Genomic DNA, 25,549 nt, shown 5'->3' on the forward strand with positions numbered 1-25,549 from the left:
CTCGCCCAATTCCTCAGCAGAGGAAATCCCAGGCTGTGAATCGTGGTTGTGAGGATCACAGCTGCGAAAGATCAGGATATCTTTAGGTCAGATGCAGCTCATGGGTAGCCTGCTGCAATCTGCCAAGTTGATATCCTTTACAGAAGTGTGCAAAGGCAGGTCTGGGGCCAGGCTCAGGTTTAATTGGTTCTTTATGTCTGCTCTTTGCACAGGTTTCTTGACTCACAAAGCTCAGGGTTCACAAACATGTCAGACAGCGGGTTCACAGAGAGCCTGTATCGCAGGTTACACAAGAGGACAAACCCTTACATCTTGTTGGTTAAGCATCGGTTCATAGAGTTTAGATAAGGTCACGTCACATTGGCTGACCACTCTTTGATGAAGCAGATAACCTTGTTTGCCGGCCTCTGTCATCAGACTGCTGTAACACACGTTTACACCAAGCGGCTGATGCTGAGTAATGATGCCCACACACAACATTTATGAATGTTTGGAGGAAACATATTTGACAGTTGACTTCAAGAATATTCTGTCATGGGTTCTTGGTTTGGTTTCCAGTGGTCGTGCTAGGTTGACTGTTGTGGTCGGTATCCGGGGGGTCAGCAAGTTGGGGTGGGGGTGGGGAACTTGATTCTTAGATGCATCACGATGTGGATGTGGGCGATTCTGCATCAATTCAGACAAGTCAAAAACATTTATTTTCTAAGAGTGAGTTAATAAAATGATGTTGACAGAAAGAAACAAGGCAGAATTCAACTCTAGACACACTAGAGTTCATCTTAAAAGGCAGCATTTTATTTTTTTAATTTAATGTCTAAATAATTACCTTTTGTGAGTTGACTGCAAACCTTCTACACGGTTTCTCATATTTTAACATCAGTGGAGCGGTGCAGTGAACTCCAGCAGTAACAAATGAGACCAACTGACCAACACACTGCAGCGTTAAACAACTTTAACCAACTCTGAGGTGAAGCAAAATAAACTCAGTGCCTCAGTTTGTCTCACCTCAGCAATCCTGCACCAGCTCAGCGTGTTGGACAGTGATGGCTTTTGCCTGGAGCTAACGGTGCAGCAGAGAGGCTGCTCTCTCCACTGCTGGAGACATGACGTTAATAACGACACAGTGGAGCACTCTGCTTCCCCCTTAATTTGTTAGTCTCATACAGACAGGAGACTGTAGGATGCTCCCAAATTAATTCATTCAAATGCAGTTAACTTTTTAAGATTAAAAGGTTGTGGAGTATTTATCTTACATGCCAGTTATGAGTAATTGTGTATTTCAGTGGAGTGTGCGAGGGGAAATTATTAGTCGTCCATTGATATTAATGATCGTCACGACAGAAGGGAAAACACAGCTATGTACAGTAGTTTTTGCTTTTAATAATTGCTTAAGGCCGGCTTTGTGTGCCAAATAACTTAACTAATTTGGTATGTTCTCAAATAGCTGTCAAGCCGCTATTAAATAAAGAGCTGAGGGAAATACAACTATGCTTTGCAACTAAACAGGGTGTCCACATTTTATTTAATTATTTATTTGTAATAAAATATTTGGCGTGATCGCTTGAAGGAAATGACTCATGTTTGACTCAATATACTGTAGACACGTGTACCATATGTGTTTTTTAAGGATATCTAAACAGTGCTGCTAAACTGTAGGAGCAGCTAAAACTCTTCTAGGTTCGTGGTACCGTTTTTTGTAAATCTACCAGTCCTCTTGGTAGGTGAATGAACATTTTAATTTCAGATACTGTTAGTATGTAAACTGTAGGATCATATTTAACAGTTGTCTAAGTGCAGCTAGTAGGCAGTGAACAAGGCTTGAACAAGTTTGGCTGGACAGTCTGCACGCTGCAGCAGTCTTAGCCAAATGCACCACTTTGTTTTGTTCCTAAACCTGCGATTTGCCTGTGTGAACATGCCAAATTCATTTTTGTTGCGACTAAGATGCCAGCTTAAGTTCATGGCAAATTACTTGTGATTTAAGAATAAATGTCAATTTGTTTGTGGTACGTGTGCGTTTACATCCCAAACAAATTTAGGGCTTCAGTGGCAGTTGGAGAAACAGCACGTTGGCTGTGTCCTGAATCAATTTGGACGAACACTTTAACTTGTGTCTCATGACTAACGCTAGTTGTATTCACAATGGTCCAGTTGACAGAATAAGCTGTTTTTTCTTTTGAGTGTTGATTGTAGAGAAAGTGTACAATACTGGGCTTGTTGATAAGCTTTACAAGGGGCAGATGGTTCAGATCTGGACACATGCTGCGTCCTTTCATGCCAGCTCACAGCTCTGATATGCTTCTTTTGTTACTCAGCGCAAAACTCCCCTTGGCTTTCGATTGCACTTAAGGGCCCTAACTATTTAAAAAACTCCCACGCAAATGTTGAAGTGTGTAAAATGTAATCGTTTTCTTATAATGGAAGTGAGCTGTGCACAGATAGGGTTTCGGGGACGGTCATATTTGCCAACTACAATTAGTATGTCACTGAACGCTGTCCCATATCTCAAAATCCAGCAAAGAAAAAAAAAGTGTGAAGCCTTGTTAAATTACTTGTTAGAGCTAGATGGGCCTGTCAGTTTTGTCCATCTGTTGCATCAGTTGCTGAGAAAGGTCCTTTAAAGATTATACTACAGAGTGAGCATATTCTTTACAAGGCCTGAATAAAAGTAGGTGTATGCTTTAATTCTGTAGCCATTTAGTAATAAAGATGCTCCTGAAGTCTAATCAGTAATTTATTATTTAGGCCTGTTTTAACCCTTACTATACTGTTCATATTCTGACTCCTAATTAGTCTCTACGCCAATTCGCATTAATAAATTCCATCAGTCATTAAGAAATGTTTAATTAATCCTCCTGTTTGGTTAATCTTATGGGGAAAAAAAGAGATTCGTAATCACTATTTCATGATCCAGGAGAATATTTTATTGAATATGATGAATATATAACATGTTTGAATACTGATTTTTGATTTTTTTTTTTTAATAAACACAGGTCAAATTTTGTACATTTGCATATATCGAATGTTGTGTACTGTGGGTCACATTAGGAGAAGTGTATATAGGGTGTTTCTACAGCTCTCAAATGTAAAAATTTGTCAAATTAGACCCTGAACAGTACGTAAGGGTTAAACAATAGGTGTCTATTGTAGATAGAGATTCATGTTGATGTGGGCTTCTGCTCAGTTGCACAGTAGGAAAATGTTACTGTTCTTTTTTTTTTTTTTTAGGTGTCTGTTTCAGGTTACATAATGTAAAAACATTCTGTGCTTGCCGCTGAGTTCAAGAGTCAAACTGTCTGACTCATTTGCCAAACGTCCCTGCTTGCTTGTGCTGGCAGGTTAGTTGAAGCAACAGATTGGCTGCTGGAGAAACTCGCAGGTATTTTGTTTACGACTCCGCCGGCTCAAAATGTTACACAGCAATTTTTGTAAACTTTGGAAACTGGAACTTCTGACTAACTTGGTGACTTTCCTCTTACTGAGAATTGCAGCAGATGAAAACAATGAGTCACTGTTGGTGTGATAGTAGCGTTAGCTGCGCAGGGTTTAAAATAAATTGTGTTTTTGCCAGAAAGCTAACTGTGAATCTGACCTCCTTTTGTACTTGCAGAGGATTGACACACTAATACAGCCGCAGATAGTCTTTGTATCTTGAAGAAAGGACCTTATTCATCACCTTTTTTTAAAGCCCTACAACATCCTACTACTGATGACTCATTTCTCTCTGAGATATAGCGTTAGTAACTGTGATGGCACCTGTATATAGACATGTTCTGCCTCCTTACACAAGCTTAAAGAAGTGATTGGAGATCAGGTTGAATATCAGAGCGAAGGAGCGCTTAAATGACATGTAGAAAGATAATCAACAAAAGGAACTGAAACAGATTTAGGAAGATATTTGGCAGTGCTACCCTGTTTTGAAATACTTTGTTCTTGGACAGCTGCCATCACATTATGCACTCATTTGCATGGGCAGTCTATAATTCCCCCTTGCAAACTTTATGAATAATACTGAGTTGTTAAAAAACATATTTTATGTTTCTTAAACAACATTTTAAAAATGTGTGCCCCTTCTGTATCTCCTTGTGCTGATAATCTGCACAGTCATATAAGAGTTTGGTATTTGCAATCTGAGATGATGCCTCAACATCCTGTGATACAAACCACTAATTAACCCACAAGTCCTGTTAAATCCTGTACCCTAAAGCTGTTATCTGGGGTGGCTGGTAGATTTGGGGATGTGGTTCCTATGCAGAGTGAATCAGTGTTTTTTCACCAGCTAAAATGTATTGTGCATTTTTTATACACCAGTATATGCAAAATGATGTCATATACTGTTAAGAAGTAGTATTAGGTCTGTTTATTGCTCATTTTGCCCTGCCTAAGTATGTCTCTGTAAAGAATTCAATGAACCCAACACATTGTTTTCCTGAAAAAAAAGATGTGAATCTTTGCACTCATCCTTTAACACCAGATAGTCTGTTCTGAACAGCTGTTTCTTGTCTGTCTCTCTTCCAGGAGCACCATCTCCAGCGGGCCATCTCGGCGCAGCAGGTATATGGCGAGAAGCGGGACAACATGGTTATCCCCGTCCCCGAGGCAGAGTGCAACATCACGCACTACGAGTCCCTCTACCCCGGGGAGTTCAAGATGCCAAAGCAGCTTATTCACATACAGCGTGAGTAGCAACGCCGCTTGCAACAGGATTACCCTCTTAGCTTTGGTAGTGGTCTGTGAGCACGTGGTGATGTTGTTGCCATTTAGATTCACCAGATGTGTCTGATGGTTTCTGGCGTTACGTGTTTCAGTTCAGTTTTTAAAGGAGCATTTAGCTTTCATTGAATATGTTGAGTCAATCCACTTGCTCCTAATTAAGCATGTGTCATTTCTTCTAAAAAATTCAATAGATTTTTCATGTGAGAACACTATCACTATCCTGTGCAGCGGTACTGTTGTGCATGTGCAGAGCCCACGTTGCCAGCACACCAGCAGCGAAATAACTTAAAGGTACTTAAAACATTTTCCAGATAGCTTTCATCATGTCCGTTGAGCCGTGTGTGATAATTTACAAGAGCTTTTGACACCAGAAGGACTCTCGAGGCCCAGATAGCTGTAATTGTAATAAATGTCAAAGAATGAAGTGTCTCAGCACAGGTGGGGAGGTTTGAGAAGAATATCTGAAGTTATTTGACCAAAGACTATGCATTTTCACATTGTTTTAGACCTTACAGTATTTATTAACATAGGTTGCAGTTTTTCACAGCATACTCAGACATTAGCAAGATGAAAAGTGAAACAAATGTGCACGCTGATGAAGTAAACACTATTTCATAGTGTAATCCTAATTAAGATTAGAATCGATCTTTATTTTAAATTTAACTAAATATTGTTTCCAGCAGCAACAGTAATGTTTACGACTGCAAAGTCACTCCGCTCTCTGCTGCTGGTGTGTTTCACTGCCTGCAGATGCGGCTGGTAGAGGAAGGGAGGTGTTACCATCTCAGCCTGCAGCTAAGCTTACAAGAGTTTGCCAAATTTTAAGATAACAGAGGGCAGAGGCTGCAGCAGTGACACCAATTCCCATTAGCTCAGCAACTAGCTCCAGTCAGCTGCTTGAAGCGGAGAAAGTGTGTGTGTGGTTTGCATTTGTTGTGAATATGTACTATGTGAAAGTGCAGTTGTAGCGTTCACCATTTAGCAGTGGTGCTGGTGAAAGTATGTCGAGGAAACACTGCAGTAGTAGATGTAAAATTTCAAAGATGTCCGGAATGAAATCATTTGAGCAGTCTGAAAACAAACTGCATTGGTGTACACTGCATTTAATTCACTGTATTTGAATTAACAGCATGTAAACATGAAGGACCACTTATTAGATATTGTTCATATCTGACAGTTAAATGTGGAGCAGTCAAGTGAGAATGCTGCATAACTTCCCAAATGCTTCAGGTTTGACAGTTTAATGTGTTGATTACAGTGGGACTCTGACAGCGACAGGGCCAGTAAACATACTTTTCTTTTACCCACTGGTTGCAGTAGCTGATGGATTATAACAGACAGCAAGTGTTTAACAGACTAATACGTCGTCTGGAGCATCTCCAGGACATGGCTGGAGACTGTGGCCAGTTTGACTGTTTGTGCACAAATCTTAAATGGCTGGTAAAGTTCCCAGCCTGGATACTGGTGTTTGTCCTGAAACACTGTTTTTATTGAGTTGGTGAAGGCACCAAACCAAACACAAGCACAGTGCTTTGTCATGATGAACTCTTGTTGTCTGAATTAATAGACTGTTTTTTCTTTTAAAGGACTCAGTCACTGTGACGTCACCTGTTTTGTTTTTGCCGTTTTGAAGATGTAACATCACCCTTTTTTTTGGATTTGACCATCACAAGCTTTGGTTTTAGGTGCCAGAAGTGACCATATTTGGACGACAGTTGACCCTAGTGCTAGTTGCATTTAGTCAAAAGTTAACTATTATAATGCTAATTTCCACTAGTGAAAAACAGGCTTAAAGCAATTAAAACAAAATGTACAGATTGAAACAACTGAACAGCAGACTCTTAAGGATTCTCTAAGTACAACCCAACACTTAACAAGACTTATTTTTTCTTTTTAGGTGACCAAAATGTTACAATTAGCTTTCATGAACTGATGGTTATTTGACTTAGCTTATAATGTACTGCTGCTAAATTAAAATGACTGTATTTAGTAAAATGTTTATTTTAAATCATGACATGGCATTATTCTGCTTTGATAGATTACATTTACTTTCAATACACATTTTCATTTAAATGACCTATTCTGTCTGACATATCTAGTCAAACACACCTGACAGATTTTCAGAAAACTTGTGAAAATGTAGTTTTTTTTGTGTTTGAGTAATGAAAGATGTCTAATAAGCTGAAATATGTAATTATTTCTTGATAAGTCATCAAGTTCACACACAGCACAGCCTGCTTTAGTAGTGTTTACAGTCATCTTATCTGAAGCTCTGACAGTCCTCTTGCTTTTGAATTGCTGTAGACTGTGTCAGACACTCAGTAATCACCTCTTCTTCCTCTCATAGCTTTCAGTTTGGATACGGAGCAGCCAGACTACGACCTAGATTCAGGGGATGAGACGTTTGTGAATAAGCTGAAGAAGAAAATGGAAATTACCGCCCTGCAGTTTGAAGAAATGATTGACCGTCTGGAGAAAGGCAGTGGACAGCAGGTATTTGTCACCCTGCATGGGGGAAAGCACCGGTTTGCATGCTATTTACCCAAACACATCTCTGCCTTTGCCTTCCACAGAATAAATAAGCAGACTGAGTCAGTATTGTCCTTGTACTGAAAAGCTTCTTGCTGTATGATATGACTTGGTCCACCTGTGTTGTCTCTGCAGCTCGTCAGTCTTCAGGAGGCCAAACTGTTGCTGAAAGAGGATGATGAACTGATCAAGGAGGTGTTTGACTACTGGAGCCGCAAGAGAAAAACCTGCAAGGGTGGCTCCCTCATCCCCAACGTCAAGCAGGAGAAGAGGGACGGCTCCAGCACAAGTGACCCCTATGTGGCCTTCCGCAGACGGACGGAGAAGATGCAGACCAGAAAGGTAGAAGGATGCAGCAAATGAAAGCTAAAAGTATAGAAGAAGTCGAGCTATACAAGATATTTACATGTATTTACAACTACTTCTCAGCAGCCTGATTTGTTTGACAAGTATTAGTAGTATAAGAATTTACATAAATGCTTCAGTAACTTTATGTTTGGAAAAGTTTGGATACAAAGAGGGAACATCAACACCTTTTTGTATGACTGAATTATCACCAATTCATTCCCAGAACCGAAAGAATGATGAAGCGTCGTATGAGAAGATGCTGAAGCTACGCAGGGACCTGAGCCGAGCCGTCACCATCCTGGAGATGATCAAGAGGAGGGAGAAAAGCAAGCGTGAACTGCTGCACCTCACACTGGAGATTGTCGAGAAGCGGTGAGAAAGACCAGTGTGTGAAATTGGGCCCCAGACACCATTCAAAATCCCACAAAGAGTTTGGCAGCGGCTGTTAAGGTTGTCTGCACTGCATCAACTACCTTGTTAGGCAACTAGCTGCTATTAGGGAAGCTTTTTCATAGGGATTTAGGATGCAGATGTAAGATAAACGCAGGCTTCTCTTGTCTGTTAAGGTGACAATTATTTTTTTTGGGAGATAATATTTTGTTGCTGTGCCCTCGTTCTGTCTCTCTGGGAGTGTTTTGGGAATAGTTTCTGCTGAGGTTAGAAAACAGTAAACATTAAGCTCCTACAAGCTGTGGTGTCAGAGCTTCACTGCATGGATGACTTGTGTTGTTAACCTACATGTTCATTTAGGCCTTTGTTTCCTCATCAAGATAAAATCCCAAGTAAATATGACACTCGCCTGCAAGATTGATTGTACAAAAGAATCAACGACAGGTTTTCTGCAGTCAGGCTTTGCTGCTCGTGTTAATTGGGGTTACAGTTATGGACACTTGTTTTGCATGCATTATCAATTTAAAGTTTCATCCTATTTATTCAGTAGTGTCAAGAGCAAATTAGCTCACTGACTTCTCAGTGGCTGCTAGAGTCCTTTCCCCAGTCTTGGAGGTAGTACAGTAGACTGTATTTGTATTATTTAGTTTTTTTAATTTCTTTTCCAAGCTCCACTGAATTGTTATATTTGTTTTTTGACATCCGAACAGGATGAATTTCTTCTGAAAGTAGCTGTCAGTGTGAGCTTAAATTGGACCCTTCTGCTTGAAGTTCTTTTGTATTGTAGTGACATTTCAATTTCCTCTTGTTATCCTGGCCTGGTTTCTGCCTGTGCATCATTGCCAGTGTTTGCTCCCAGATTGGACCACTCTATTCTCAGCAGATAGCTGCTCCAGCCCACTTCATAATATTATGCTGCTGCAGAGTGACCCAGGTGTGCCACATGGTTTGTGTAGTCTGTCAGTAGTGTGGCTGTTCTGTTATGTGGTGGCCATGGCTGCATGGTATTGACCACATTGCTGAATATTAGATTGTATATCACAATACAGCATTCACAAGCATCTTTTTATGTCCCACTTCAGTGAATGTTATACTTGCGTGTTGCTTAAAAGAAGAAGAGATTTAGAAATGAAAGCTGCAGCTTTTTATGGATTAATCTCTTGGCTGCTTGTTTAATTAATCGGTTAATTGTTTAGTACTAAAGTGCCAGAAATAATGGCAAAAGACATCACAATTTACCAGTCCTAATTGTCTTTTTCATATTGTTCGTTTTATCTATTCAACTGTCGAAATTAAAGTAATCAGTTAACAATTACAGTCAATTAAGAAACACAATCAAATCTTCCTTTTGTACTTGATAAATAACTTCAGTAAACCTCATTAGCCAAGTTAGAAGTTTGGGATCAGCATCAAAACCCCAAACAGCCCCCCTGGATAAATCAATTAAAGCCTGTTGCGATTCAGATATTAGCATGTCACTGCAATTTTCACAGATTTTTGGGGGGCCGGGGGTGTTTTAGCACTATATAGCACTTGTTCCTATGGGTTTTTTTTCTTGTATTCAGCTTTAGTGACATTACTGGGGCCCATTGCAATTATTCTTTGCATTTGACCATAAAAGTATACTCCCTTCAATGGTCACTGACTCAACCTCTACCTTACACTCTCTCTCAGGAATGCAATGCCAGACTTTGGCAGTGAGGTGATGGCAGAGGCTCTGGCACAGAGGGCTCTGGCAAAGCCCGTCTACACCATCCCCATCATTCCCCTGTCGAGCACTAACCAGTACAGACATCAGGACCACTTGGACATGAAGGACTACAAGAAAGTAAGGCCATATACAGTGTGTGTGTGTGCTGGAACATAATGTCTGCAGAAATATGGGGAATATATTATTGAGGAGCTTTATAGACCTTAAGGCCTGTATATACTCGTAAGTGGACATGCACATGCTCAGCTTTTGCAACCATGGACACATAGTGGTTCTGTTCATATTATTTCTGGAGTCTGTTTGGAGGACGCGTGCCCAGTAGATTGGCATCAACAGGAAGACGTATAGATAGTATGTTGACCAGGAAAGCATAGTTTCACCTTTACATTGAATGCTCATAATCAAATAAGACTGTCATTTTCATAATTGAAAAGGTGCATCATTTTAAATGGCCACTAGCATTTAGATTCATTACCAAACAGGGACGACTTTATTGATTTTTGATAAGGAAGAAAATGTACAATGCATTTTTTTGCATCAAGGAAATCCTCCAAAATGGAAAGAAAAACATATTGCGTTCATACTGTGAAAGATATGAATAAACTTGCATCATAATAATTAATTTGTATTTTCCAATTAACACAAAGGTCTATCAGGCTCTTGTATAGCCCTCAGCTAAAAGACTGACAGTTGTGTATTAATATTCATGCTTGGTAATCAGTTATGTCTTTGAAGGAGGAAGGGTACATAGGTTATGTGCCTTTAAACCCAAAACATTTAATATAAAGCTGAGCTACCATATGCTTTGACAATAATGCACTTCATTACACAGCAGTATTGTGAACTCTGTGTCACCTCTTCCCATTATAACTCAATTATCTCCAGTGTCCAACAACTGTCCCCCCCTCCCCCCCCCCCTGCAGGGAGGCAACTATTCCCCCCTTCTTTTGCTCTTCCTTTTCACTTCACCAGCTGGTTGACTTCTCCCTTTTGTTATGCAGGCGCTCATTTTTGGTTTAACTGTGCCCTTTCGTCCCTCATTTCTTCCACTGATTTGATGCTTCACCGTAGAGTCCTCTGCCTCTCTGTTTGCTTTGTCCCCTGTGTCTAAGACCTGAATAGGATTTGACTAACCCTAGTAGAATTGGAGTCTGTTCAGTCAGGGAGGGGTCGTCCCACTGGGGAAGTTGGGGTGAACGGGCGCGGGGTGGATTTGGGGGGGTGGGTGGGCAGCCGCCATCTGGCTAGGCAGCGGCATCTGGCACGTGTTGCCATCTGCATATCAATGCCTCTTTTCCTCACTGTTGTTTCTGCACACACTCTACATCCGTGCACAGACCACCAACACTAGACTACCACAAACAGGACTGGGCATGTTTTTCATGTTGAAAATGCCTTGTTGATCACACAGACTGCTGTATAAACACTTTTGCCCTTCCCTCCTCTCAGCCGGAGAAGACGGAGGCCGTACGAACCAAAAGGAAATACGAAAAGAAACCCAAGATCCCTCCTCTGTCAGTGCCCCAACATTCAGGGCCCTCTGTGTTCAATCCCAAGGACCTCAACCAGTATGATTTCCCCAGCTCAGATGAAGAACCTTTCTCACAGGTAACATAATTTGGTTTCAGATGAATGTGAATTACATTTTTATTGTTTTGACATTTTTGGATCCAGTACAATTTTGATTTGAAGGCTACAATTAAAAATAGACAATTACTGAGTTTGAAAGCCAACCAGACAGATGGCTTGGCTAGTAACACTGATTACGGAAGGTGGATAAAGATATGTGGTGTCAATGACTAAGCTCTTAATTTACTAGGGTTGTTTTTACTGTATAGATCCATTCAGGTTCCTCAGACGCAGAAGAGGAGAATGACCCAGATGGCTGCTTTGCGTTCAGAAGGAAGGCCGGCTGTCAGTACTACGCTGTGAGTGCCCTCCTGTGACTCGTGTGTTTCTATTTTTAGTGCCAGCAGCAGGCTGGCCAATCTTGCCACCCTGGCTGTTAGTCTTCCACACTCTGCTGGACAGAACAATGCAATAAGGAAGACTTTCCTTTTCTTTTTCCAATGTCATTCTTTGCTCTAAATTTGAATATCTGTTCTCTGTCTCCATCTCTGATTCTTCATCTCCTCCTCATCTTCTCCAGCCTTGTCCAGACCAGAGTGGCAACTGGCCCTGGGTAAGCCCGTCGGAGGGTGGGCTCGGCAACCCACGCTTCCGCTACTGTCTGACCTCGCTGAACATACCACGGCGCTGCATAGGTTTGGCACGACGTCGTGTGGGCAGAGGGGGCAGGTGAGTTCAATATCACTCTTTGGGTATTTCGCTTTAATTGTGGCTCAGATTTGATAAGTGATGCTCGGTTTCCTCTGTAGGTACAAAGGCAAAATGAATTGTTTCCAGTTGTTGAAAATGTTTACTTTTGTCTGACTTCATAAATGACTACATTTGTCCTTGCTTCTGATATTTGATATAAAGATTAAGTGTGGCGTGTCCAATATTTTGTCCAGCTACTAGACTCACAGGTCAGTCTCTAAATACTTTGCTCATTGAGACTGAGGACAATCTCCCAGGTTTCGTTGTTAAAACTAGGTGGAAACAATTAGAGAGTTTTAAAGAACCTGCTTTGCAGAACCAATCCAAAGCCTTTAGGGCGGACCTTCATATTAGGGCGATGACATTCAGTTCACTGCAGGAGCATCAGGGGGGGTATCATTTCTGATAAGACATGTCCCTGCCAAAAATCAATGAGCATCTGTTTGTTATTGGCTGTTCTTGCCACCGTTCAAACAATACCATGCATTTAGAAATCCTCAGACTCGGTAGGCGGAGATCTCTGATTCTCTGGTATCACAAGACTACCCAGCTACTATCTGTATGTATCATATTCAAGATATAACAACATGTATGAATTCAGTCAAGAAAATTAAGTTGGGGAAAATGTACGTATTTGAAGTTAAATGTGTGTAGGAATGCTGCCAGTACCAATACTGAGCAGGGGAAATTCAGCCAAGTGTTAGCTGGAGCTGCTGAGGTTGTTTACCGTACCAGCTCTTTGGCAGGTTACCAAGCCATCATTTGGCGGGCACATTCTACCATCAATATCACGCTGGCTGGTAAAAATGTTGAACATGACAATCTCATTTTGGGATTCACCTGCCACAGTAGCCTGCAGACAAATCAGAAAACTTTGCCTCCGCTGAGTTTTAGAACTGCAACATGTCCTGCAGCTTTGTCTGATATCTCCTCAGTAATTACACAGACGATTGAGTAAAGCATGCTGACTCGAGGGGTTAGCCAGCAGCTACCTCACTGCCAAGTATTGTTGAGGACAACAACTTGGTCAGGCAGCATCTCTTTCACAGACACACATGAGATAAGCAATGTTCTCTTTCTGTGTCTGCAATCAACCTTATCAGCTGCCCTGAGGGAGACTGAAGGGGAGCAGTTGATGTCTGTATTAAAATGTCAACTTCATAAAATGATATTTACTTAAGATAGCAGTACATAATCATGTTAGAAAACATGGAGCTTTGTGTGTTTGTTTAGGCGCACTAGCAATGTACCTCCAGGTCTGTATATGTGTCTTTCTGTGTAACCCTCTAAGTGAAGTTGAGGATTGCATTGCTTTCAAAGTTTGTACAGACATACATGGGTGTAGTCTATTGACATCTCAGCCAGTGTCACCTAAAACTGTTGCTGTACAGAAGACAACACCTCACTCATTTACATACCAGCATGGCACAAGCATGAGGCCACACTTAAATTCTTTGCCCCCACTAGTTGTAAGATGTGTAGAGGAGCAAAAATGTAAAAATTGTCTCATTATAGCTTCACGAGGCTGCAGCGTGGCTATAAACTTTGAATCTTGTTCCATTACATAAGTATTCTGTCGTGTACTCATGGTGGAATTACATTTTGGTACTGGCAAGTTGGACGTTGTAATTACATGAATGGTATGCAAGGAAAAAGCCACACTAGTGCAACACTCTAGCGATACATAAAGAAATGCTGATCTTGTAATGTCTTGGTGATGGCAGGAGCATGTCTTTTTGAGTTGTGCTTCTTTTCTTTCTTTTTTTGACAGCTCAGTGTTTGGGGATTTATTTGTAATGATGTTTTTTTGGTTGTATTTCAGGATCTTGTTGGATAGAGCGCACACAGACCTAGACAGCATGTGCCAGAGCCTGGACTCTGACCCGGAGCCCGAACCACTCGCCGAACCACTTCCAAGCTCTCCGCTCCGCAACTCCAACGCCAGTACCTCAGAAACCAATACCTCGGACCCGACCAGCTCCTCCCACTTCCCTTCCTCTTCATCACCCCTGTCGTCATCATCGCCAACACCCATGGACCTCAGCCAGATTCTTTTGAACATTAAAACTAGCCGTTGGAGGCACTTCAGACCACGGACGCTATCCCATCACCCCTTGGGTGGAGGAGATTTGTCTCGCAGAGGATTTAAGGATTTTAGCCGGACAGTGTCAGGACTAACCCGGACCCTGTCTGGAGGAGCCAGCTCCCAGAACCGCACCGGTCCAGCCCCTGCCCCTGTCAATGGTAAGTCAAAGCTTTCCTCAGCCAATGTTTTCTTTGGAATATTCAGAAATGTTGTTCAGCTAAATGCATGTAGTCTGAACACTAAGTGGATCAGTTTATTTTGTTGCCTTCTCATGTTGCAAGCGAAGGTTTCTCAGACTCCTACGGGGCCCATTTTCTACAGTTTTGATAAGCTGTCATTATGTAAGGTTAGTGATTCTGGCAGTAATTTCTTGGAATAAATATAGCAAAGCCTGATGGCCCTGTCTGCACGCTGTGCTGTAATTAAGGAAGTCACTGCATTCAGCCTGAGCATCAGTCAGAAATACAGTTTGCCCTCAGTACACTTCTTTTAGCATCTGCTGCTGAGATTTCAACACCCATCCTCTAGAAACCTGGGGACTTTTTTGTGTGCAAGTGTCTTGGCCACTGAATATGACTCTGGAACCAGTTGATCTCATTAATTTCTTGTTTGATATAATTGAGATATTGGTGCTTTCAGAGTTTGCACGGTAGGGCTACACGAGATTGGAAAAAAATTGATATCTGATTTGATGAAAAAATACAGGACATTTCACCACATACATGCTTTGTGTTGTTCGTGTACAGATATACAATTAACAATCATAATTTTAATCATTTGGGTATTTTAAAAGTCTTGTAATAAAACAAAACCGACTTCCTTCTTCTAAAGCACTTGGTTTAGCCCTCCAAAACTCAAAACTGAACTTGGACTCCTTCACTCTCGGTTTTAACTTATGTGACTCTGATGGACAAGTAGTGAGAGAAACGGTGGAAAAACAACACACATTTCTTATTAAACTTTAGAATTGGACTTGTGTGTTGCAATTGTGTTGAATACATGTAATCTACCATTGTTAAGAGATGTTCAAATGTATGCTTAATATGCGTAGCAGAGGATAAAGAGGCCTCCAGGTGCGGCCGAGGATGGTGAAACTCTCAAACTCAAGCAATAAACACATTTATCTATATGCTGGCAAAATGTAAATACGGATAGATGTGGAATTTTGTGAAGTTTTTGTGAAGTGTTTTGTGTGTGTGTGTGTTAAGTGTATCTTACATCAGGGCACTGTCCAGCCCTCTGACAGCAACTGTTTAACGTTTAACCAGCACTGGGGAAGAGGTGACAGTTATCAGGGAATACACACACTCAATAGCCGCCTCGTGTAACTGAACGCCTGCCTCTCACTAGCATCCATGCAACTTTATCTGTGACTGTAGCTGCGTAGCGTGTGTGTTTACAGACAGGTGATCTGCCGACTCTGCATGATGAGCAATCAGCTCGTTATGAGCTTTTGAAGAAGAAGCTGCACCGATTCAGTTTATCAAGCAACCCAAACAGGCAGCACTCATTTTTTAGGTTGTAGTAGGCAACTGGTTGGGCCTGATTTGGATTTTTGCATCCCAGTAGTACATTGAAAACTGATCAAGCTCTGTGCATCCAAGAAACTTTAAATCTGACTAAATTGTGTAATATCAAGCTGGACTTTCCTTGTAGATTAGTCATGGAAAGTGAAAACCTTTTAGTTTCAAGCACCAAAAAAAAGTGGTTGCATGACTCATTTGAGTTCACACATCCTTTAATATGATTATTGCACATGCACCCTTGACAATACCAGTGTTTAAACAATATATTGAGCAGCCCTCACACACGGGTCATCTTTGTAGCATGTGATGTATTTTTTAAATTATTTAATTGGCACTGTATTCATACTTTTGTCATCTTATACCCTTTAACTCAGTTATTGCTGCTAATATTGGCTGAGGTTAGGATTAGGAAACTAAAGCATCCTGACCAATAACTCTGAGGCTCTAATGGTTAAAACTAAGATTTGGGATGTGTGCATATGCATAAAATCTTCTTTCCTTGTGTGTGTATATATGTACACTTTATGGACATTCAATTGTGATTCAGTTTAGTTAGAATAACCAGACCAGAATGTCCAATATTGTTCAATTTTAGTGTATAAAAATCAAATACTTGATCCTGCTCACTGATGTGCATCATAATCCACCAGAGCCTAATATAACCATTAATAGTAAAGGGATAATTAACTCTATTAAAATGCTAAAGCAGAATCTTTACTACTTTTCTGTTGTCACATGATATATATATATATATATGGGTCAATGACGTGATGCAACCCAGTGTCAATTGATGTAACCAGTATTTTTTAATAAAAATCTAATTATATACAGGAAAATAAATGTAACCTAAAATGTGGAATAAATATAATCCACTTAAGCAACGCAACACTATTGTTTGTTAAAGAAATCGGTGGTTACGCTGTTTGACATTTTCAGGCGCATTCAGTAGTTCACTTATTTTAAATACTTTTTATACTCTATACTTTTAATACTTTTTAAATAGAAAAAAACCCCAAAAGTACACTTTAGCAAACCTGATGCTGCTTCTAAAACTATTCTTTAAGATATTTTTGAATTGCTCATCTTGATAACCCTCACTGACATATGTGCATCCCAATAAAGGTAAAATAATTACAGGCAGCCTTTGACATTGAAAATGTCATCATGTAGTTACTTTAGAGCTCGGACAGATGGTCTTACAGGGAAGGCTGCCTAGTTTGACCATTAGGGGATCCTCTCTGTCAGATTTAAGTCTTTTATCTCAGTACAACAAACAAACTGGAGACTTACCCTTGTGTTATGCATAGGAAACCGGTAGGAGGGGGGAGTGAAATTGAAAAATGTCTCCATGCATCAAATTATATGTGGTGCTATTGTTTCATTGATTATATATATTTTTTGTGCACTGTGAATATTCAGTAGTGAGAAAAAGGTGGTGGAGGCTCACTGCTGCACATTTTGATGAGGCACCTCCAAAAACGGTAGATTGCTGCTGCTCCCATGCAACCGGTAAATCGCATGAACTCTGTGCTTTCAAGACCCTCTTTCCATATCGCACATTGATTTGTGCTCCCCTGGCTCAGAGTCAATTAGAAATGGTCGGGGTATAAATAGATCTGAAGGATGCGTGAGTGTCTGGTGACTGTGTAGACGGGAACTTGGGGTGAATATTTGAACCACATTTCGTTGAGCTCAGGGAAAAACGGGAACATCAATCAAACTACATGAGATAGGATTTGAAGAGAAACTAAGCAAGTTTAGGGAAACTGTTTTTTTATTATGTTGTGGTTTCTTTAGTTGTCCTGTAGTCAGCAAATCTGTATTTCCCACATAGGCAGAGGGACGCCCAGTGTGACAAAAATGAATTTGATCATATCCTGAATTAAAAAAATACATTTATACAAGCTGTTTTTTTGGCTCTTGTTTTTAAATACACATGAAGGGATATTTTTTTGTTTCATATTGTGGTAGTTTCTGTTAACTGCTGTGAAAAACCCATTTTATTCAACACTGGTAAATCTTTAAAAAAGCAATTGTGGCTGGAAGAAATCATACAGTTTAGAAATTGGTGTTTGTGTGTGTGTGGGGAGGAAGTGGAAAATTATGTGTATTTTCTAATCTTTTTTGATCAATGCCCTTTTTTATTTAGAGAAATAATAGTTACCGCCCCGAGGGTTCTTTCAGTAATTAAAGTAAAATGAGTTTGGAAAATATATATAATTTGATGTAGGAAAGAAATGCCCACAGCGGAGAGTCGTGAGTAGGTGTTGCTTTGGTTTTTAAGAGGTTGCTTTGTTTTGTTTCCACTTAATCATGTTGAGATTTAGGATTGCAGCATCTTCCGCTCTTTCCCCCTGTGTAACATTAGTGATGTTACAGCAGGTGGATTCGAGATAACATTGAAGAATTGCATCAGCTCTTGAATATATACTTTTTTTTAAACAATACAGAATTTATTCTTTTATCAAGTAATCTGAAGAGATACTGATTATACCAGCTTGAATAAAATAATGAACCAAGCAGCATTAGCTAATACACTTTTAATGAGATAAATAAAAAATGACAGCTAACTAGAAATGCATTGCCTTAGCACAGTAATATATGGAGATATGAATCTGTAATAATTTAATTATTATGGCCGAAGCTGTAACTGGCTTTCTATTTAAGATGTAATGAAACTAGATGGAGCTTTTTTTGGGTTATGTCAATTTTGGCTTCTTTTCATGACTTCTTGCACAGAGGATTAGAAATGGTGGAGGGGAAAAATTAACCACTTGTTATAATAAAATCACATCCATGTGACGATATTGGATATGTTCCTTTCTTTGTTGTTCGGTTCTGGCTCTGCTCTCGACCCATCATACAGTCTCCCCACAAACTGGAACCTGGTGCTGGTTCACAGTTAGCAAATCTTCTAAGAACCATCTTGCTTTTCCATGAACTAAAGAGCCAAGTCGTCGTTACCTAACTTTACACGCCTTTAGTTTCCTAGCAACGCTTAAGTCAAGGACTTCACGCTCTAACAATGTAGGTGGCGGTAATGCGCCGTATTGCTGGTCGTCAAAAAAGAACTTCAAGCACAAAGACTACAAACAATCATAAGTGACAATAAAGGTTGTTTATTTGTTATTTATGTAATCTATGTACACTCATTTTTTTTAACTCAGTGTGAGAGTCTATAATGTATTTTGCTGTCATTAATGTTTGCGCTACTTCTCTCCTCTGCTCCATGTTTCACCACAGCTCCTCCAGCTCCACACATAGAGCGCACCAGAGGAGCGATAGACAGAAACAACTACACTTGCTAAATTAAAGCAAGTGCAATAAAAGATTTACTAGCAAAATTCCAGTAAAGAGTAACTTATTAACGTAATCCACGATAAAGATGGACTGGCTGCCGTCTTGGGCAGCTCTTCGAATCACTGAAAATGTAGCTAGCAGATTTCCTAACAGGCGCTATAAATTGCCATTGGAAAAAGCACAACGAAATTGAAGTGCAGAAAACAATAATAAATAAATAATTGCATGTAAAAAAATCATTAATTAGTGCAGTTTAGTGTAGTTATGGCTTTAAACTGAAACACTTTCAACTTAATGAAGTTACATATTAACATCTTTTAACCTGGCTCAAAGTTTCTGTCACAATGGCGTTGATTTAGTTTTGGTTGGTCACAATAAACCCGTCCCCTGTGCCTGACTTAAGAGTTCCTGCCACTCTAGAACCAGTTTTCCAGGCCGAGAGCCGATTCTTTGAACTGCCTCTGTCAAAAATATGGGCATATATCAGATATGTGCTTGGTCACACACTATTAAAAAAATATTAGTAAATTGTTGCCTCTGTAATGTAACTGTACTTTCCCCTGTTGTACAGTTAGAGCTAAACAGGAGTATAAATCACTGTGCATTGAAAAGCATTCAGACTGGTTTATTGGTTTATTTGCACATGTAATATAAAAGTCAGAGAAAAATAGTAAAATAAAAATAAAACGTGAGGGTGAGGTAGAAACCCACGCTGGGCTTATCTGAAAACCTCACCTATAAGAGATAATACACAAAAACAATACAAAGTGAAAAACTTTCTGCTCTTACTTTACGCCTACACCAACCAAACCCTTGTATTGTGTTGTTTCCACAGAGCTGTTGATGTCTTTATGTTCCCTAAGGCTTTGTGTTTGTACACGCTTACAGAAAATCAGTTTGTCAATGGCTGATGCCGTCCTCCCATTGACAAGCATCCTGGAAGCTCATTGATTAGGAACGCTATTTGTATAATCATTATTTTAATCATTATTTTCATTTAAATGCAAAATGATCCCATATTGATTTCTCTGTGTAACAGGCTTTAAAATAACTCTTAATGTAATTTATGTTTCAGAAGTTTCCCTTTTTTAATTAATAAAGCCAACACACACTCAGGCTAACATGCTCACAGGCTCAGAAAGCTGTGCAGTTTTGGACTTGTTCGGTTGTTGTGACTCTGTCCCCTTTTATTCACCCTTGCCTCAAATTGTTACATCCTTCCTATGATGATGGGAAGTCACTCTTGCCCTACATGCTTGCTAACAACTTATTTGAAGAGTTGGGTCTCTGAATTCGTGTGAAGAACATAGAGTGACTGATCAGAGTTAACTTTGGACAGACTTTGTAGAGGGAAATTCCAACAACCATATATACCGTTCCTTTTCTTCGGTTTTACTGGCAGGCTACAAAATAATGTTAAAAGGTCCAAGCTGCCACCTACTGTGCTGTGTGTAACATCATGCTATTCACAGACCAATCTGTTGTCATGTATTTGAAGGAGAGAGAGAGTGAGTGAGGGACAGTTCAAAAACAGAAAATCAATATGTTCAATCAATATATTGGGGAAACCCTGAGTTTTAAACCTTGTAAAATGGGAAGTTGATCAATACCGTGCCACATTTTAAGCCACTGGTATCTTCAATATAAAGAGAGTTCTTGTATTGGTCTCATAACATTTATACAAACCAAAAGAAGAGTCTCAAGCTGAATTCCTTCTAAAGAAAACTGCAGCAAACAATCATCCAAATCCTGGTTTTTTGACTGGTGTGTCTTGTCCTCTCTCCATAGTGTTCACAGCAGAGCAGTACCAGCAACACCAAGAGCAGCTGGCCCTCATGCAGAAACAGCAGCTGGAGCAGAGCCAACAGCAGCAACAAGCCAACAACTCTGCAGCACCCACCAACGCACAGGTCAGGAAGGACGGAGTAAGTTTTTTTATAACACCAAACAAATAAGATTGAAATAGAGCAAAATGGGGATGTAATTATTACTGTTGGAGATATAATCCACAGGTGTTGATGTCCTATTATGGACAGAATCAGATGTATCTACTTTACATGCTTAAACTGGACAGACGAGACCCGTTTTTCTCAGCATGAGTCATTTTTGTAGTTTTGTTTTGACCAAAACAGACGTAAATGGAGGCTCGGTTAAAACTAAATTAGCCAGAGTTCTCCCAATATGGAAATCATTTACAGTTGAAGGTCAGTTCACCCATCCTTAGGAAATGGGACACATCCTCATTCCCACAAGCAGTATTAATGCCACTGGCTCAGTTCCGGTTTGGCAGCCAAAGTGCCGAGCTCAGTCGTTTTCTGCACTTTCATACATTTTAACAGAGCGGTCAAGTCTTTGGCCCAGACCCACATGTTCTCACTCCCATCTCCCTTGTTTCCATCCAGGCACTGGTGTCCAAGACGCTGGACCAGGCCAGCGCCCAGTTTGCTGCGTCGGCCCTCGTCACCACTGACCAGCTGCTGGCCATCAAGTCCAAAGAAGAGCTGGTGCTGGCGAGTGGAGTCAATGGAGTCCTGGCAGGTGCCGGTGAGTGTCACTTGTTTAATTAATTACTCATTTAGACCCCAAAATTGAGGGAGAATTGGTTTTGATCACTTCTGTCCTGATTCTTGAGGAAAGGAAGACCTGTCCTTATCTGTCAAACCCCCTCAGAGTCCTAAGATCTGTCTGAGGTGTCGTCAATTGATGAGGAATTAGAAAAACTGCTGGAAACCACATATCCATAATAAAGCCATAATGTTAAAAAGAATGGGGTATTTCTATCACTACAGATTTGTGGTATGCTGTTTTTATACTTTTTATACTACTTTTATACTTTACAACAAATAAAACAAAAACAGACTTTATGAAAATGTCTCAAAGTTGGAACCTTAAAGCCACATAAGGGGGAAGCTGTAAATGAAAGGATTAATATTTGGAAATACTATATTTGAACATTAAACTACAAACATTTTACTGCACTTCCCTCTCCTTTTGAGCATAAATGGATGGATGGGGGAAAAAACCCTTTAAACCAGGTCGCAATACAATGCAGTCGATTACAACAACATCACTAACAGCCTCACAAATTACCGTAGAGTTGCATCAACACCTCCCTGACGGCGTCAACATGAACTGCACATTACAGGCTTCACAAAGATAAGATTTATTGCATGACTGTTGTGTCAGATTGCATTAGATTCTGCAGGTGCATCTCATAAACTGGTGAATTGTCACTGAATACGCCAAAGAAAAATGTGGGTTAGTACATTCAGCGTTCACTGGTTGACTTGTTGCAGTCCGTCTGTTTTTTTTTTGTGCACTAACGAGAGGTTTTGTCTGCTCACCAGGTGTGTTCAAAGGCTTGCACCTCTCCAGCACCACCGCAGCCCTTCACCAGACCAACCAGTCGACACACACTACCACCTCTGCGGCCACGACTTTCCTCCAGCCCTCTTCCAACTCAGCCACCCCTGCGCCCGCCTCAACCAATGCCGTCCCCACCTCCCTCACCTCCACCCCCAGCGCCCACGCAGCATCAGCGCTGGGGCTCCTGGGATGCAGCGCTGCCAGCGCCACCCCCGCCACCACTCAGGTCCTCATCGGGAACAACATCTGTCTGAGCGTGCCTTCGGCCGCCAGCCTGGCCGGACGCCACATCCCCCGGACCCTCGGCAACGTGCCACCCTCTGCCTTAAAGCTGTCCGCCACCACCAACCTGCAGATGCCCAAAGTCTCTGGAGCATCATCCATGGACATGGGCTCAAGGTGAGACTCTGTTCCACTGGGATGGCTTATTAAGCCAAAATCTGTGAACACACAACTGATGTTTATGCCGTTAACTCGATATTTATTAATATGAATTATATCTTTAAGAATCAGTGCCCTTTCTGTATCCATTAGTTAATTATAGGACTACCTACTACAGGTTTGGACCAAATCCAAAACAGACCTATCGAACACTTTCCCAAACCCAGTGTGCTGTAACTGATTTTCCCCCCCAAAAAAGGAGACCAAATCAGAAAGGGGCCAAAGGATAAAGGAAACAAAAATTGCATATATTGTACCTCTTTTCAACCCAGACTGCTGGTTTTAATGAAACGTTTCCGTCTACTATTGGAAAAACACATTTTTGTCCTGTGAATATTATGATGAACCACAAGATCTGAGCTCATATGTCTAATTGGGTTATAGAAGTGGTCTGGAGTCACATTTTGCAGTAGACCCATGATCACCTCTACAACACTCACCATAGATGAGAAAACAATGTTTTGCAGCAAGTCCTTTAGCTGCAGGCTTTAAATTGGTTTACAGTAGAACCTTAACAATAGAAACTCTAGACCTCCACACAGGTGTAGGCGATCAGACAGAAGTTGTACTCCTTGTGGCAGTGTCTCAAACAACGCCTCCACACTCCAGACACAACAGAAAAAGACACTTTTAAAAAATGTTTACATGCATATACAATACTTCTACAGTACGTCTTGCAGCAGCTGTGTCAGATGAGTTACCTTGTAGAATAAAGCCTTTCCATCAGCAGATACAATCCTTGGTTTAGGTATTCAGCTGAAACGGGGAAATATCTTCTTAATATTGCCGACGCAGTCTGTCTGCCTGCCCGACAGAGATAATGCAGCTGCGATTGCCACAGAAAAGACAATCCACATAAATTAGCCTGAAAGAAGAGCTGAGATAATGTGACGTCAGAGCTCCACACACGCACGTATGAGATCTGTCGACAGAGATTTGGGACAGTTAAAGATGCATTCATGACAAAAGAGATAAAAACTTGGAAGAACAGCAGCGTTAATCTGTCTTTTCTGCTTTCCCACAGGGATAATCATGACGAAGACAAGCCAGCACTGAACAGTATAGCAGACAACACAGTGGCCATGGAGGTGACGTAGTAGCGGTGCATTGAAGAGTCCACTCTTTAGGTGCTGTGCATCGTAGCATTGGGAATGCAAAAGGGACAGCAGGACTCTGACGCAGACTGACAGAATGACGAGAGGCCGCGGCCACTCGCTTGCAATTCTCATCTCTCATACTTTTTAAACTTTTTGTTTTTGTTCTTTTTGTTACTGTTAAAAGTAAAAGATTGACATCTGTAAATTATGAATATGGCAAAATTAATATCTGTACAGTAACTACATATTTGTAATATCCCCCTTGTATATATTACTTGAATACAGAACTGTCCATTTGTGATGTTTTGCACTTGGGAGTCAAACTTAAAGGAGAAAAAAAGTAAGCCAAGTAACTTGTGGCGAGTGTGAGAGATGTGGGAGTTGTATAGAGAAGAGTTTTATCACATCATGTGCATGGTGCGGAGCCTGCTGTTATCTATTTATTGTGCTGTGTTTACAGTTTATTTTTTTGTTTGTTTTTGTTTTGGTTTTGTTTTTTTATTTGTACACTGTACCTTTGTTGGTTCCTGTGCTGTAGTAAATGTTAGGTAGCTACGGACTCCTGGGTATTTTTGTATATTGTGAACACAAAGCAGGTTCCCCCCTCCCCCCCCACGTTTATTTTGGGTCCCTGTGCTTCTCTCTGTGGATCATGTGAAAATCAATGGTGACATACATACAGACCAGGAGGCCAGGAGGATGAAGAGGAGAGGCGGTGTGTTGGCGGGTGACTGTGGTTCCCTTGACGAGAGGCGCTCCTCTCTGCCTGGGAGCTTCCATTAACATTGTCCCAAACACAAGTAACAAAACAGGGATGAAGTCTCTTCCCAGAAGCCTTCGCTGCTTCTGATTAAAGCACTATTTTTTTGTGATGTTTTTGGGTTTTTTTGTTCATGGTTTTGATAAATATCAATGCTGCTTTTGTATTTTTTTTTTTTTTTTGTAAAGGGGTTGTCCTTCATTTTCATGCAAGCGGAGTCCCCTTTATATTTGTTTTATCCCACACACATTTTTGTAAAACAAAAATTCAGTTATTTTTGTAATTCGTTCTTGTTCTTGTGGTAAACTTGATTGTAAGCTTTTCGTTTATTGAAAGACTTCATTCTTTTGTTCATTTACTTGTTCATGCATAGGTGATAAGGGAGGTGAATGGGCAGTAATTGCTGTACGTGTTTCATCATTCCAATTTTTAATAACAAAAAAATGCTATTGAGGGGATGAAGGGGAAAACTTCTCCTCTCTTCCCCTTTTTCTTTGTTCTTTTTTTCTTTGAAAAAAGAATCTCCAGACGGCTGCAAGGCCAAAAACCACAAGTATTGGGTGCCTTCCTTTGGGGAATTTTATGTAATCTCTTCTGTGAAGAGTTAGGCACAAAGGCAGCATTACTTAGTAGTGCTTATCGTCTTTGTCAGAATCTGAATGCCCAGTCCAATGGCAGGATATATCCTTGAGGTTTACTTGTCCCACCTGGAGGCTGAAAAGACTAAAAAAAAATGTGACAGAACTCTCACTAAAATAAGACAATAAAGCCCAGGGCATTAAATGTGAATTGTTTTGACTTGGGTGTCTTTTTGTGTGTGTGTGTGTGTGTGTGTGTGTGTGTGTGTGTGTGTGTGTGTGTGTGTGTGTGTGTGTGTGTGTGTGTGTGTGTGTGTGTGTGTGTGTGTGTGTGTGTGTGTGTGTGTGTGTGTGTGTGTGTGTGTGTGTGTGTGTGTGTGTA

At 40.6% G+C, this 25,549-nt stretch overlaps 1 protein-coding gene across 4 annotated transcripts in view; it reads left to right on the forward strand.

Moving 5' to 3' along the window:
* LOC134002187 (enhancer of polycomb homolog 1-like) overlaps positions 1-25,364 on the forward strand; it is a 33,932-nt gene extending 8,568 nt beyond the window's left edge. For 2 of the 4 annotated variants that reach the window (XM_062441481.1, XM_062441479.1), the window contains 13 exons: positions 4,519-4,678; positions 7,064-7,209; positions 7,381-7,587; positions 7,817-7,965; positions 9,658-9,811; positions 11,144-11,302; positions 11,533-11,622; positions 11,844-11,992; positions 13,836-14,257; positions 20,714-20,850; positions 21,328-21,469; positions 22,273-22,690; positions 23,757-25,364. In XM_062441481.1, coding sequence (XP_062297465.1) covers positions 4,579-4,678; positions 7,064-7,209; positions 7,381-7,587; positions 7,817-7,965; positions 9,658-9,811; positions 11,144-11,302; positions 11,533-11,622; positions 11,844-11,992; positions 13,836-14,257; positions 20,714-20,850; positions 21,328-21,469; positions 22,273-22,690; positions 23,757-23,829 — 2,346 coding nt within the window. In that variant the 5' untranslated portion in view covers positions 4,519-4,578 and the 3' untranslated portion in view covers positions 23,830-25,364. Of the gene's footprint in view, positions 1-3,256; positions 3,380-4,518; positions 4,679-7,063; positions 7,210-7,380; positions 7,588-7,816; positions 7,966-9,657; positions 9,812-11,143; positions 11,303-11,532; positions 11,623-11,843; positions 11,993-13,835; positions 14,258-20,713; positions 20,851-21,327; positions 21,470-22,272; positions 22,691-23,756 lie in introns of those variants that run through there. The other 2 variants (XM_062441482.1, XM_062441480.1) reach the window with 2 other exon arrangements.
* The last annotated feature ends 185 nt before the right edge of the window (positions 25,365-25,549 follow it).

The sequence above is a fragment of the Scomber scombrus genome, chromosome 20 (genome assembly GCF_963691925.1).
Source record: "Scomber scombrus chromosome 20, fScoSco1.1, whole genome shotgun sequence".
NCBI classification, from domain to species: Eukaryota; Metazoa; Chordata; class Actinopteri; order Scombriformes; family Scombridae; genus Scomber; species Scomber scombrus.